Source organism: Dama dama, chromosome 4, assembly GCF_033118175.1.
Source record: "Dama dama isolate Ldn47 chromosome 4, ASM3311817v1, whole genome shotgun sequence".
Taxonomy (NCBI): Eukaryota; Metazoa; Chordata; class Mammalia; order Artiodactyla; family Cervidae; genus Dama; species Dama dama.
The window spans coordinates 30,863,193-30,878,364 of NC_083684.1; the positions used below are offsets into that span (position 1 = coordinate 30,863,193).

The 15,172-nt window shown below is 38.1% G+C and overlaps 1 protein-coding gene across 6 annotated transcripts in view; it reads right to left on the minus strand.

Moving 5' to 3' along the window:
• Nucleotides 1–410: 410 nt before the first annotated feature.
• PSME3IP1 (proteasome activator subunit 3 interacting protein 1) overlaps nucleotides 411–15,172 on the minus strand; it is a 38,235-nt gene continuing 23,473 nt past the window's right edge. For all 6 annotated transcript variants that reach the window (XM_061138574.1, XM_061138575.1, XM_061138573.1 and 3 more), the window contains exons 6-7: nucleotides 12,795–12,859; nucleotides 411–1,184 (exon numbers count right to left, since the gene is read on the minus strand). In XM_061138574.1, coding sequence (XP_060994557.1) covers nucleotides 967–1,184; nucleotides 12,795–12,859 — 283 coding nt within the window. In that variant the 3' untranslated portion in view covers nucleotides 411–966. The remainder of the gene's footprint in view (nucleotides 1,185–12,794; nucleotides 12,860–15,172) is intronic.

A 15,172-nucleotide genomic window follows, 5' to 3' on the forward strand; every position in this document is an offset into this window, starting at 1 on the left:
CCTCTGCCCCGCTTTAGGAGAGGGGTGGAGCAGCACCTCCGGGGCTTGGCTGCTCTGAATGGGAAGAGCAGCGCAGGAAGGGCAGCAGAACAAAGCAGAGGAAAGGACGAAGGCAGCACCTTTAGGTGAGAAACAGCTTCCACAGTTAGAAGTCACAACTATAAATGTATCCAACAGAGAGGGCGGTGTCCTGCTGACTTGCAATACTAGAATCAGGAGCTGCCAGAAATGAGTCGTCTTGTCCACACACTATCAGTACTTCTGATTGCTGGCTACAACAAAATAAGGCCTATGTTTGTTTCTCTAAGATTTAGACTCCTAAGTGGGATTAGATGGAGGGAGAAGGAATAGCCAAGGGTAAGAAAAAACTTATCAATGAACAATAAGTATTAAGTGACACCCCCTGTGGACATAGTTTAGAATCTTTACTTAGTCACACAACATGAAGAATCAGCTAGCTCCAGGGCCTTGTGTGCTGTTCCATTAGTAGGGCTCTCCTCTCCCTACCCCCTGCCTGCCACACACTCCACAATGCATTATAATCACTTAGAATAGAATGTTTGAATGATATCTGTTCAATAAACTGTCCCTGTTTCTTAATGATGTTAGAAAAGGGGGAAAAAAAAAAGAAAAAACAAGAAGGCAACAGAATCCAAACTCTTTGCAAGCTGCTTGGTACATATCTTCCCAGGGTGTTTTTGGTGAAATTTCGGCTGGGCTGAAATCTGTATCAGTGAGGACAGAGGTTGCAGGGCAGGTTTGGGCATCTGTATTGGAGTAGAAAGAGAAACCAAACACAAGTCTGGCCACAAGTGGATTCTGGCACATTTTTAGATGCAGTTAAAAATGTCACGGTGTGTATAAGGAGCAGGCAAAGGAGTTTTCTGTGGGAAGTAATGCCTGTAGGCAGAATAAACCATCCAGTCTACTCTTGGGGAGGAGCACCCTGCAATGAGAACAGAGGAGCTAGGGGGCCTCGAGGAAAGTGTTGGTTCGGAAGATGGAGGAGACGATCTTGCCCGTGGCGTTGATAGTGCCTTCGCTGTCTGAGCTGGATTCAGAGTCGCTGCTCCCGGAGTAGGCGCCCAGGCCCGGAAGGATGCCAATACAGACAGCCGCAGATGGGCAGTGGATGGAGGGACTGCTCAGGGAGGTGCTTCCCAGAGACACGCAGGACGGGGCTTCTGCAAAAAGGCAGGTGGGATTGTTACTTCAGCACCCTTTTCCAAAATTGATGGTCTGCTTTCCATGTGTTGAGGGCTTCACATTTGGAAGCCTCAAAACAACACTATGCAGTCAACACTACAGTCACACTCATCTCAAAGTTGTGCGCCCGTTTACAATTGAGAAAACTAAAGCCACAGCAGAGAACATTTTAAGACCATGTAGGATGTCACCAAATAGCTGGGGCTCTTCTCGCCCAAGGAAACCGTCATGGCCTCACCTCCATGACAGAAAGCCTCAACCTAGAAAACACAGGACTTGAAGGTTAGAGGAAAAGTTAAGGACTCTCCTCCACCCCTTCTTCTTCCCTGTTTCAGTCTCATTTAATCACTAAAACAACCTGGTATGTAGGGATCCCCCATTTTGCTGATGAGGGAGGTCCAAAGACCTGCCTAAAGTTAAAGGCCACTTACAGCAGAAAACATTACACTAAGTCTGAATCAAAATATAATGTTCTAAAATGTTCCCAGAGCCCACTGCACAGTACGGCTGAAGTTCAACTCATTGTCTCAGGCTGACAAGTGTATTCCCTTCTAGGGTTTTGCCTTAGCAAGCCCCTAACACCTCATATAAATGCGAAAAAGATACATGGTTCCAAGTAGATGAAATGAGGAGTAAGTAAAAAAAATACCACTGAGAAGCAGATGGAGATCTCAACCAGTCAGTACACAGAGTTCATCTGCTCATACAGGAATTACCAACAAGGAAAAAGGAAGCTGCTAAAGATAAGCAATGTGAAAACATGGAGATGCAGAAAAGTGACATGAGAGTTGACAATGACTGCAGAAGAGGTGGTAACAAGGTTACAAGAAAACAGGCAAATATTTACAATTAGTATCACAAAAGCTAACTTCTTTACGATATAAAAAGTTCTTCTAAAACCAACAACAAATCAACAACTAAATAGAAAAGCAGACAGAAGAGACACAAACAGTTCACCAAAAAAGAAACAAATGACTTTAAAGCATAAACAATATGTAAGGAGGAATAGGCACCTATATATGTTGCTGAGGGAATGTAGGACAATGTGGCCATGTTCTTCATACTTAAATGATATTCACGCAACACTGCTGATAACAGAAACCAAAAGGTGCATTAATAAAGGACCAATGTAGGGGACTAATATCCAGCCATTAAGAAGAGTAGAGCATCTCTGTGTGTACTGGTATTCAATGATCTCAAAGATAAAATAACTTCATTCCACACTCTTTTGTCCTTTTTCAATTTGTTATTATGTGCATATGACTACCTAATTCACACAATTTTTAAGAAAGCCAAATGCAAAAATTCAAAGAGTATCCTATGCTACTTAATTAGGAAGGACAGCCCCTCTATCTCCATAACCCCTGTATTATAGCCAGGAAGGCTACAGAAGACAGATAGTTCTAATGTCTCTTTTTTCTATCCCATCCCCTGGGCACAGAGCAGGACAACACTCACAATGTGTGAGAATGCAGGAAAATGCATTACAGTGTTTCACTGCAAATGGCTAGATTTTGGAGGTGGGAGTGGGAGTGAGGAGAATGTGAAAATTTAGGACATAATATCAAACTGTATCTCATTCATTACCTGAACATTCATTGTACTACTATGTTCACACATACAATGATACTTTCAGCATTTTGTGAGAAACTTTTGTTTAAAAAAAACCCTGATATGTTAAAAAGATGGTAACGATAACCCTATATGCAAAACAGAAAAAGAGACACAGATGTACAGAACAGACTTTTGGACTCTGTGGGAGAAGGCGAGGGTGGGATGTTCTGAGAGAATAGCATTGAAACAAGTATACTATCAAGGGTGAAACAGATCGCCAGCCCAGGTTGGATGCATGAGAGAAGTGCTCAGGGCTGGTGCACTGGGAAGACCCAGAGGGATGGGAAGGGGAGGGAGGCGGGAGGGGGGATCGGGATGGGAGAACACATGTAAATCCATGGCTGATTCATGTCAATGTATGGCAAAAACCACTACAATATTGTTAAATAATTAGCCTTCAACTAATAAAAATAAATGGAAAAAAAAGAAAAACCCTGATATGGTAAGGGCATGAATCAGTTACTTAGAAAAGTAATTTGTGTGAAGCTATTCAGTGAGATGTGTCATTTTATTAAGTATTTCAAGGGTGAACTGAATTTTTGGATCTATCTTAGAAAGGAAGGGTCAAGTTCAGAGCACCTGTGGAGGACTAGAGCTGACCTAAAGGAAAGATGGAGGCCAGCCTCAGAAATGTAACCAAAGGAATCGGGACCATGATGGCATTAGCAAAGTTTAAGTGAAAGGACCAAATCTCCCAATTATCTAGAAAGTTTCAAGAAAGAAAAGAGATGGCAGCTCTAACAAATTTCATTCCAAAAGCAGTTAAATGCCCACAGAGAACAAGATGGTGCCCTTTGATCTCACCCATTTGGTGAAGTTTCCTGCCAACTTCTGCATTTGCAGGACCACATTATCATATTAAACTGACACTGAAAATTACTAATGGAGAAAATTCTTGGGATTCAGACAGATGCGTGACATGAGAGTAGATGAGACCAACTTGTACATTCACTGGGTCTGCTCAGAGCTTAAACCAGCGCCTCCAGTGGGGAAGCCTGAATCTCCATAAGGACCACAGAGCTATCTTCTGGGGGACTCAAGGGACAAAGCTTTCTATTGACCAAGGTCAAGACTCTACAAAGTTTCAGGGGACAGCCTTCTCACCGGGCCTTAGCTCCTAGCAAGAGGATATTTCTTGTCTAGTTTCTAAAATAAGAATGAAAGGGTAGGAAGAAAGGATTTAGAATAACAAAGAAAAGACAGCTCTTAAATACAATCTGTCTGCCTTTAGAGTTTAAGGAAGCCCACACATTTTCCTTTCCACTGACTGATGGAGATAGTTCCTATCAGTGTATAAGCACCAGATACAGGGCTCCTGGTAACTAGTTGTAAAATATTTTAAATTTCTATGACACTATACACACAGTGTATATACTTACCCTATTTAAGCAGCCACAATTTAGCAAGTTTCTTATATATTAAAAAGATCCCAGTTAAAATGGAACTCTTATATCACTGATTAGGTATAATTTGGAATAACTTCTCAGCAGAGCAATTCAGCAATATTTATCTAAACTACAAATGTATATCTGACTCAATAAGTCTACTTCTAAGTATTTAACATGACATATTGTAAATGTGAAAAATGATCATGCACAGGGTTATTTAATGAAACATCACACTAGAAAATGAACAAAAACAATCTAAATGTTCATCAATAAAAAAACTAAATCCATAAAAATAAAATAAAAAAACTAAATCCATACAATGGATTACACAGCCTTAAATAGGAATAAAGAAGCTCTTTATGTATAAGTATGCTATGACTCCCAAGGTAACTAAGCAACAAACAGAAGCATATGTTAATTAAGATAATGATGATGATAGGAAATGTGAAACAACATATGAGGTAATCTTACCAAAAAATCAACTTGAATTGATCAAGCTCTAGATCTAATTACCATTTTACACAAAACACAGGGTATAAAGGAATACCATGGGGATGCAATTAGCAAAACTAGAGGGTGAAAAACTCTACAAGATAGAGACCCAGTTTCTTTGCAAGTAAAATATAAAGGAAACAAAAATAAAGAAAAAGGAAGAACCCACAGGTTAAATGAAACTTAAAAGACATACTAGTTTACTGTTAAGATGCTGTAAGATGGCAATATTCCCAAACTCATCTACAGATTTGAGCAATCCCTATAAAAATTCCAGCTGCCTTTTTCATAAAAATCGACTAGTTGATCCCCAAATTCAAACAGAAATGTAAGGGACCTCAAGCAGCCAAAACGATCTTGAAAAACAATAAACGTGGAGGACTAACACTTTCCAGCTTCAAAACTTCCTACAAGACTAGAGTGATCAAAACTGCGTAGTTGCGGCTTCCCTGACAGTCCAGTGGTTAGGACTCTGCACCCTCACTGCTGAGGGCCCTTGTTCAATCCCTAGTCAGGGAACTAAGATCCCACAAGCCACGGAGCACAAACAAACAAACAAGTCAAAAGTGTGTGGTGACAGCATAAGAACAGCTATATAAATCAATGGAAGAGAAAAGACAGTCCAGAAACAAACCCACACATGCTGTTCAACTGATTTTCAACAAGTGTCACAACAATTCAGTGGAGGAAAGAAGTTCTTTCAACAAACTTGAGTCAAAAAACTAACACAAAATGGGTCAAAGATCAAAATGTAAGAGCTAAAACTATGAAACTCTTCAAAAAAATTTAAGTGTAAATCTTCATGACCATGAATTAGGCAATAGCTTCTTAGATATGACTCTTAAAAGTACAAGCAACCAAAGAAAAATAAATTGATGGCATCAAAATGTAAAACTTTTGTGCTCCAAATAACACTATCATGTGTTCTTTCTCTACAACCCACAAAGAGAGACAATATTTGTAAATCACCTCTCTGATAAGTAGTCTAGCATCCAGAACAAAAAGAACTCTTATAACTCAGCAGTAAAAAGACAAATAACCCAATTCTAAAGTAGGCTCAGGATATGAGTATATATTTCTCCAAAGAAGATAAACCAAAGGTCATTAAGTCCACAATGCCAACATCATTAGTCATTAGGGAAACTCCAATCAGAACTACAATAAAGGATCACTTCATACCCACAGGATGGATATAAGAAAGACAGTAACAAGTGTTCTATTTTATTTTTCTCTTCTCTTTTTGTGTGCCACATGACATGTGAGATCTTAGTTCCCTGACCAGGGATGGAACCCATGCCCTGTGTAGAAATGCAAAGTCTTAACCACCAGACCACCAGAGAAGTTTCTGTAATGAGTATTGATAAGGAAGTGAAGAAACCGGACCCTTACATATACTGCTGGTGGTATATAAAAATGGTGCAGCGACTGTGGAAAACAGTTTGGCAGTTCCTGAAAAAGTTAAGCATAGATCTACTACATGACCCAGCCAATTCCACAACTAGGTATATACCCAAGAGAATTGAAAATAGTTGTTTACACAACATGGGCATGAATGTTCATAACAGCATGGGTCCTAAAAGTCCAAATGTGAAAACAACTCAAATGTTCATCAACTGATGAGTGGACAAAAATGTGATGTATCATACAATGGGATATTATTCAGCTGTAAAAAGTACGGATACATGCCACGGCATGAACTATGAAAACATGTTAAGTGAAAAGAAGTCAGACACAAAAGGTCATAGGTTGCATGATTCCATTTACATAAAATTTTCCAGAAAAGGCAAATCCAGAGAGACAGAAAGTAGACTGATGATTGCTAGTGGCTGGGGAGAGGGAAGAATGGGGAGTAACTGCTAATGAGCATGGGTGGGGCTTCATTTTTGGCATGACAAAAATGTTCTGGGATTAGACAGTGGTGATAAATACACATTATTAAAAACCACTAAACCGTCTCCTGTAAAAGGATGAATTTTATGGTATGTGAATTATATCTGAATCATTTTTTAAAGCCATGTAAACCAAATACAATGTCTAATCCTTCCTTGGATACTGATTTTTAAAAAACCAATTGTCAGACCAGAATGCAAATGGCAGAGTAGCAGGACATGGAACTCACCTCTTCCCACAGATGTATCAAGAATGCATATATAAATGGAACAATCCCACAGAACACCTACTGAACACTAATAGAAAATCTCAAACACCTAAAAGGACAAGACAGATTTCCAGGTAACCAGTTAGTACAAAAGGAAAACGAAAAGAAGCGGAACAGGTCCTGCATCCCTGGGAGGGAGCTGAAGGAGAAAAGAAGTTCCTGCACCCTAGGAAATCCCCTCACCGGCAAGGAGGTCACCTGGGATGAAAAAGAGGCTCAGAGGAAAGCACAACAACCAGTTAGTGGCAGGCAGGAGAGAGACTTACAGAGATGGTCTGTGCCACCATCCTGTATGCAGGCGAAAGAGAGGGGTGGAGTTGCCACTGCAGCCTCTTTCCCCACTTGCCGGCTTCTGCTCCAGCGCTCTGGCCACTGCCTCAGCAGCCCTGGGAGTAGACGCTAGTGGGCTGCCCACCAACAGAGGTGGGGCTGAAATCACAGCTGAGCCTCCAGGGATCATGGGACTTAGAAAGCAGAGCTGAAATCTCTCCCCACAGCTTCACAAACCACAGGTTTACACCTCCACGGCTGGCTTTGTGAATTCAGTGTCTGCAGAACATCTGAATGGACAACTGCTGCTCCTGAGACCAGGACAGGCTAGGGTCTGAGCTGCCTCCACAGCTCCCGCAGAGGGTCCAGATGTGCAAATACTGCAGTCCTGGGACCTGACTTCAGTGGATCTGCACTGGTGGCTTTGTGAAAACAAAGCCTGAGAGGAACCAGGGCTGACTGCCAGGACACCCACAACTGAGGTGGGACAGAGGGTCGTGCCAACGACGGTATATTTGTGAGCCCACAAAACAGGTGAAAAGTGACACAGCAGAGCACACACACAGGTGATCAGCTCTAACAGAGAATACTCAGTGACTCCTCTCCCAGTGGGAACATTCTAATCCCACATACCTCATACCACAGATCAGAAATGCAGCTCAGGGGGCTTTCCCTGATCCGCCCTGCAATACCAAGGACAGGGGTTTGATCTCTGGTTTGGGAAGATTCCACATATCACAGGGCAACTAAGCCCATGTGCCACATCTACTGAGCCCGAGAGCTGCAACGACTGATGCTCACGCGTCTTAGAGCTGGTGCTCCACAACAAGAGAAGCCACTGCAATGAACAGCCCGTGTACCACAACTAGAGAGTAGCCCCATCACACCACAATTAGAGAAAGCCCATTCACAGCAACAAAGACCCGACACAGCCAAAAATAAGATAAATAAATAGATTTTTAAAAAGAAATGCAGCTCAGAAATAGAGCTGGGCTCTTCTACTCCAACAACTAGGGAGCAGATCCTGCCCCAGACAGGGCAGTGACAGCCAGAGAGCAAAAGGGAGGCCACGCTCAATATCCAGTGCAGGCTCCAATCACCACAATATCAACCACACCTCCTCTCAAGGGAACAACGGCCAGCATACAATAAGGAAAGAGGTGGCAGGCATCCATACTATAAAAACAGCTCTCACATTAAAAAAAATTAAACCCATGCAGGCTACAAAGGGTCATTCCCATATAAAAATAGTCCTCCAAGACTACAGTAGATAATTGCTTCTCCTAAACTCATAGAGCAAGAGAAATATAAGTAAAATGAGGAAGCAGAAGCATCACTCCCAATTAAAGATCAAGAGAATTCTCCTTAAAAGAACAAACAATGAAACAGACCTCTACAGTTTGATAGACACCAAATTCAAAAAGGAGATAATGAAAATATTGAAGGAATTAAGAATATCAAAAAAATATAGATTACTATAAAAAGGAATTAGAAACTACAAGGAGGAGCCAAGAAAAATTAGAGAATTCATTTGACGAGATAAAAGCTGAACTAAAGGCTATGAAAAGCAGAATGAATAATGCAGAAAAATGAATGTGATTTAGAAGAAAAAATAATGGAAATCACTCAATTAGAACTGCAAATTAAAAAAAAAAGAAAGCAATTTAAGAGACCTATGGGATAATGCCAATCAAGGCGTAATAGGGATCCCACAAGGAGAAGAAAAAGAAAAGGAGATTGAAAATGTACTTGAAGAAATTATGGCTGAAAACTTCCCAAACTGAAAGAAAAAAAAAAAAAAGATATCCAGATACAGGAAGCACAGAGAGTCCCAAACAAGATAAACCCAAACAGACCTACGTCAAGATGTATTATAATAAAAACAGCATAAGTTGAAGATAAAAAGAGGATTCTAAAGGCAGCAAGAGGAAAATAAAATTAATTACAAGGGAACACCTATAAGGCTATCAGCTAATTTCTCTACACAAACAATGCAGGCCAGAAGGGAATGGCAAGATATATTCAAACTCCTGAAAAGGAAATATCTGCAACCTAGGATATTCAACCCAGCAAGATTATCATTCAGAACAGAGGGAGAGAAGAATTTCTCAGATAAGCAAAAAGTAAAAGAATACAGCAATACTAAACCTATCTTAAAAAAAGAAATATTGAAAGGTCAGCTCTAAATAGAAAAGTACTAAGGATCTACAGGGAGGAGAAAATCACCATGGGAAATAAATCACTTAAGTAAGACATTACACAGATTTTAAAAAATTTAAAACCTTCTCTGAAAGCAATGATAACCACAATAAGCAGCAAAAGGATGACCATGAAGATGCAAAAGAGGACATCAAAATCATAAAATGTGGAAGAAGAAAGTAAGAAAACATGGATTTTTTTTTTTTTCTATAATGTGTTTGAGCCTACATGACTACCAGTCTAAAGTAGATAAAGGAAGGGGTTAACATACTTGAAAAACAGGGCAACCACAAATCAAAAACCTATAAACAGATTCACAAAATCCAAAAAAAAGAATATAAGTATAATGGACAAAAGAAAAAAACAAAAAAGATGAAGAAGAAATAAAATCAACAGGAAAACAAAGTTTAAAATGGCAATGAAAAAAAAAAAAAAAGGCAATGAATACATATCTATCAATAATTAAATGTCAGTGAATAAGTGCTCTATCAAAAGACACAGAGTGGCAGACTGGATTAAAAAAAACAAAAGCCTACAGCATGCTGCCTACAAGAGACCCACTTTAGGTCAAAGGACACCCACGGATTAAAAGTGAAGAAATGGAAAAAATTATTTCATGCAAATGCGAAATGACAAGAAAGCAAGGGTAGCAATACTTATATCAGACAAAATAGACTTTAAAACAAAGGCTATAAACAAAGATAAAGGACACTATATAATGATAAATGGATCAACATAAGGAGAGGATATTACACTTGTCAACATGCATGCACCCAATATAGGAGCACCCAAATACATAAAACAAACAACATAAAAAGGGAGAAATTGATAGGAATACAGTAATAGTAGGAGACTTCAACACCCCGCTCAACACCAATGGACAGATCTTTGAGACAGAAAAGGCAACAGAGATTCTAAATGATACAATAGAACATTTAGACTTAATTGATATCTTCAGGACATTACATCCCTCCAAAGCAGAATACACATTCTTTTCAAGCCCACATAGAACATTCTCTAGGATTAAACACAAAAAAGCTTAAACAAATTTAAGAGTACAGAAATTACTTCAAGCATCTTTTCTGACCACAAGGGTATATAAAACTAAAAACCACAGAAAAAGAAACAAGAAAAAAAATTACAGGAAGGCTACACAACATGACTAAAAAACCAATGGATCAACAAAGAAATCAAGGAAGAAATTAAAGAAATATCTTGAGGCAAATAAGAATGAAAACACAACCACACAAAATCCATGGGATGCAGCAAAGGCAGTTCTTAGAAAGTTCATAGCAATATAGGCCTTCAAGACAAGAAAAATCAAACAGCCTAACCCACCACCTAAAAGAATATGAGCAAGAACAAACAAAACTTAAGTCAGCAGAAGGAAGAAGATAATAAAGATCAGAGAGGGAATAAATAAAAGAGATTTAAAAATAGAAAAAAAAATCAATAAAACCAAGAGCTGGTTCTTTGAAAGGGTAAAATTGACAAATCTCTGGGCAGGCTCAACTAGATGAAAATAGAGAAGACCCAAATAAACAAATAAGAAACAAAAGAGGAGAAATCACAACAGATACCACAAAAATACAAAAAAACCATAAGAGAATACTATGAACAATTATATGCCAACAAATTTGACAACCTCAAAGAAATGGACAACTTTCTAGAAACATACAGTCCACCAAAACTGAACCAAGAAGAAACAGATAACTTGAACAGACCAATCACTAGAAATGAAACCGAATCTAATAATAAAAACTCCCTACAAACAAAAGTCCAGAACCATATGACTTCACTGGGGAATTCTACAAAGAAAAACTTACACCTATCCTTCTCAAACTCTTCCAAAAGACTGAGGAGGAAAGAACACTACACCAAAGACATCTATGAAGCCATCATCCTGATACCAAAACCAGACAAAGACACTACCAAGAAAGTTATAGGTCAATAACTTTGATGAATATAGACACAAAAATTCTCAAACTAGCGAACAGAATCCAAAAACACATAAAAAAGGTCATACACCACGACTCAAGTTGAATTCATTCCAGGGTCATGACAATGGTTCAGTGTATTGAAAACAACGTGATACACCACACCAACAAAAGAGGACAAAACCAACACGATCATCTTAATAGATGCACAAAAAGTATTTGATAAAAATCCACATCCATTTATGATGAAAACCCTTGCAAAAGTGAGTACAAAAAGAACATATCTCAACATAATAAAATGCTTTTATGACAAACCCACAGCCAATATAATATTCAATGGTAAAAGCTGAAAGCCTTTCTGCTAAAATCTGGAACAAGACAAGGATACCCACTCTCACCACTTCTCTTCAACACAGCATTGAAAGTCTTAGCCACAGCAAATGAGAAACTAAGATCCCACAAGTCATGTGGCATAGCCAAAATAAAAAATAAGAAAATAAAACTTTCTTTAAAAAAGAAAATTGGACACGTTAAAAATGGAATGTACATGATGGGGTTCATCATACTATTACCTTAATACCTAAATATGTTTTAAGTTAGCTTTAATAAAACTTTTTTTTAAAAAAAGAGCATATTTGTAATTGCCTATACACACATAGAAAAATCTGGATATACACATATATCCAGATATATACGTAAAAAATGTATTTCCCTCTGGGAAGGAGAATTGGACGGAAGAGGACATATAGGGAGAAGGAAAGCTCTTCACTGAAGATCCTTTTCACAAGTAAATTCTAGAGCAAAAAGGTATCAGCAACAGCCCACCATTACTGGACTTCAGTGGATATGTATTTTAAAATAGCCATTAATTTTTGAAAGAAAAAATATATTTTAAAGTATCTTTTTTTAAGAGAGAAATAAATGTAAGCCCTGTTTCAATGACGACCGTTTGAGTTCAGCTCAGAGTCTCAACTCCAGAGGAAGTCAGAAGAACTGAAAACACTCTTGAATTTCTTATCCCTGATTCAATCATGAGTAATACTCTCACTTATAACTTGGTGCCACTTAATACAGTACCAGATTTGATCACATGAAAGAAACCACCAAAGAAAGTGTACTCTTTGGAAACTATTTAGCCTCTTGGTCCAATCCAATCCAACCAACAGAAGGAGTCAGGCATTCTACCTCTCACTGGTAGCCAGCCAGGTGAAATGAAGAAACTTGACATTTAAGGGAGAAAGAGAAAAACCTTTTGTGAGGAGAGGCTGGTATCACCAGGGCTTTGGCATTGTTAGCACTCCTGAGAGAACACAACCGTCATTTATCAGTTCCATGGTTTCTAACATATTACTTTGTTGGGCAGCTGATACAATCCTAGGTTTAAATCCTGCATGGTTTAAAATGGCTTAGTAAGTTTAGGTAGGTTTGCTCGGGGATACACGCGTTCCTTCACAGATACAATGCATTCCAGCCTTTTATCACGGTTCATGTGTATGATGGGTAAAGAATGACATGAAAGCTACCACCCACCTTGATTCTTATCATCTGGGTCAGGGTCCGATTTCAGTCTTTTCACACTGTTTCCACTGTCTGAACTGTAACAAACAAACAAACAAACAACGTGATTTCAGCTAGATCAAATCTTAGGGATCAAAGCTTTGGGAATCAGGAGCTCCAAAAACCATTTTATATGGGTTTTAGGTAGCCTCAAGGAGCTGAGATGATCTGAAAAGTCTTCATTTCAGCTTCTTAATCTCCTTCCCATTATATTATTTTTTTTAAATCTATTTTTTAATTCAAGGACAATTGCTTTAGAGAACAATTAAATTTTTGTTATAAAGAATTTAAACCTCTGACCAATTCAAGGGGTGAAGTATTACATCCTCAAGTATCACTTAAACATCAGATTCTTTATTGTCATCATTCATCCTGGTTAGAACCACAGATCGATTTCAAGAATATCTGGACATGTTTATAAATGACAAAAATGTAGTTATTAAAGACTAAAGGAAATATCTTTAGTGACATGCTAGAGAGTCTGAACGTCACCCAAAATACCTTCACTAAAAGATTATCTAAAGAATGTACGTCTCTCACCACGCAGCTCAGAAAATGCACAATGTTCTCCAGGTCCAGCATTACTACTAATATATGTAGTGTTTGTAAATTTGTACCTATTAAACAATTTAGGACAGTGAGGGAAAAAAATGCAATTCAAAGAGGAAGAAAACAGTCCTAGAAGGAAGGCCTTAATCCCAAAAGGAAGAGAGGGTGAACAAAGAAACTAGCCAATACAAATCTAAACATTGTCTCTATAAAAAACAACATCTAATTTGTGGTATTAAACATGACCACACTAAAGTCCTGGACAGCATGTAGGGAAGGAAGAAGGTTATTGTGGCTAAAAGTTCTAAGATCTATGGATAATTTTGCAGGCAAGTAAGACAGCTATTTACTTTATGGTTTTGCTAAGTAGTCCTGGTAAATTGCCAACTTAAGGCACAAAAGAACAGAAACAGAATACATAAATCCAAACTAACAGAAAGAAAAAAAAGAGAATTAAAAATTTTACAATTATAATCAAAATTTTAATAAAAAGAATATAACAAAAAGAGTTTTCAAGTAAAAGACAAATAACATTAGATAGTAGAAACTGCAGAGTTCCTTGGTGGTCTAGTGGTTAGGATTCCAGGCTTTCACTGCCATGGTCCACATTCAATCCCTGGTCTGGGAACTGAGATCCTGCAAGTCACGTGGGATGACCAAAAAATTATTTTTAGAAAAGACAGTAAAAACTATACAAAATAATCCTAGTAAGTCCAAGCCTACCTATAAAGAGAGTTTAACAGAAGATTTCAAGTCAGCTATTTATGATTAACTAAAAACTTAACAGAAGCAAAACAAACAACTTTTGACCTAGAAAGATTTACAGGAAAGGAATGGAAAAAGAGTTAGCATAGCTAATACTAACCCAAAGAAGGCTGGGGCACCTATATGAAGAAAACAGACTTTAAAACCGAAAGTATTACAAGGGATAAGGAGGTTAGTTTATAATGAAACAAAGTTTAAATCACTACAAAGAAATAACAATCCCAAACATCTATGCTTCTAATTAAAGAGCTTAAAAATATATTCAATAGACTCTGAAGAAAAATCAAGAAATCATTACAATAATGGGAGATTTCAAAATACTCCCCTCAAGGACTAAGAGAACAAGCACACAAAGACACAGAAGATCTGAACAATACAATCCACAAGTTTGTTTTGCTGTACCTACATACAACCCAGAAAAATCACGTAACACAAATTCTCCTTAACTTGGAATATTCACAAAAATTAATCTCAGGAAAAGGTCACAAAGCAAATCTAAGTAATTTCAAAAGAATTAGTACACATAAACCACAATGCAATTAAGGCAGAAATTGATAACAAAAGAAAGATTATATTTCAGAGACTCTAGGCCATCACTGATTACAGGTATTAAAATGTGGGGGGAAGAAGGTTCATCTTGGAACCAATGAAATATGGTTAAGTTACCTCAGTATCTTGATGTATCTCAGTGTATCCCAGTGGTGATGGACAGGGAAGCCTGGCATGCTGCAGTCCATGGGGTTGCAAAGAGTCAGACACGACTGAGCGACTGAACTGAACTACCTCAGGATGTCTGGAAATTTTTTAAAATGTCTCTAAGTCATGAGTCAAGAAAGAAATAAAAATGGATATTTAAAAATACTTACTTGGAAACAGAAAATTGTATACAATGAAAGGTGAGGAAAAACTATAGCTTTAGATGCCTATAACTGAAAAGAAGAGCTGAAAATTAATTAGTTTGGTATCTGACAGTTGTTTGTAACAGAAATAATAAAAGTGTAAGCTTGAGAAAGTAAAGAATATTTCAAAGAAAGAAT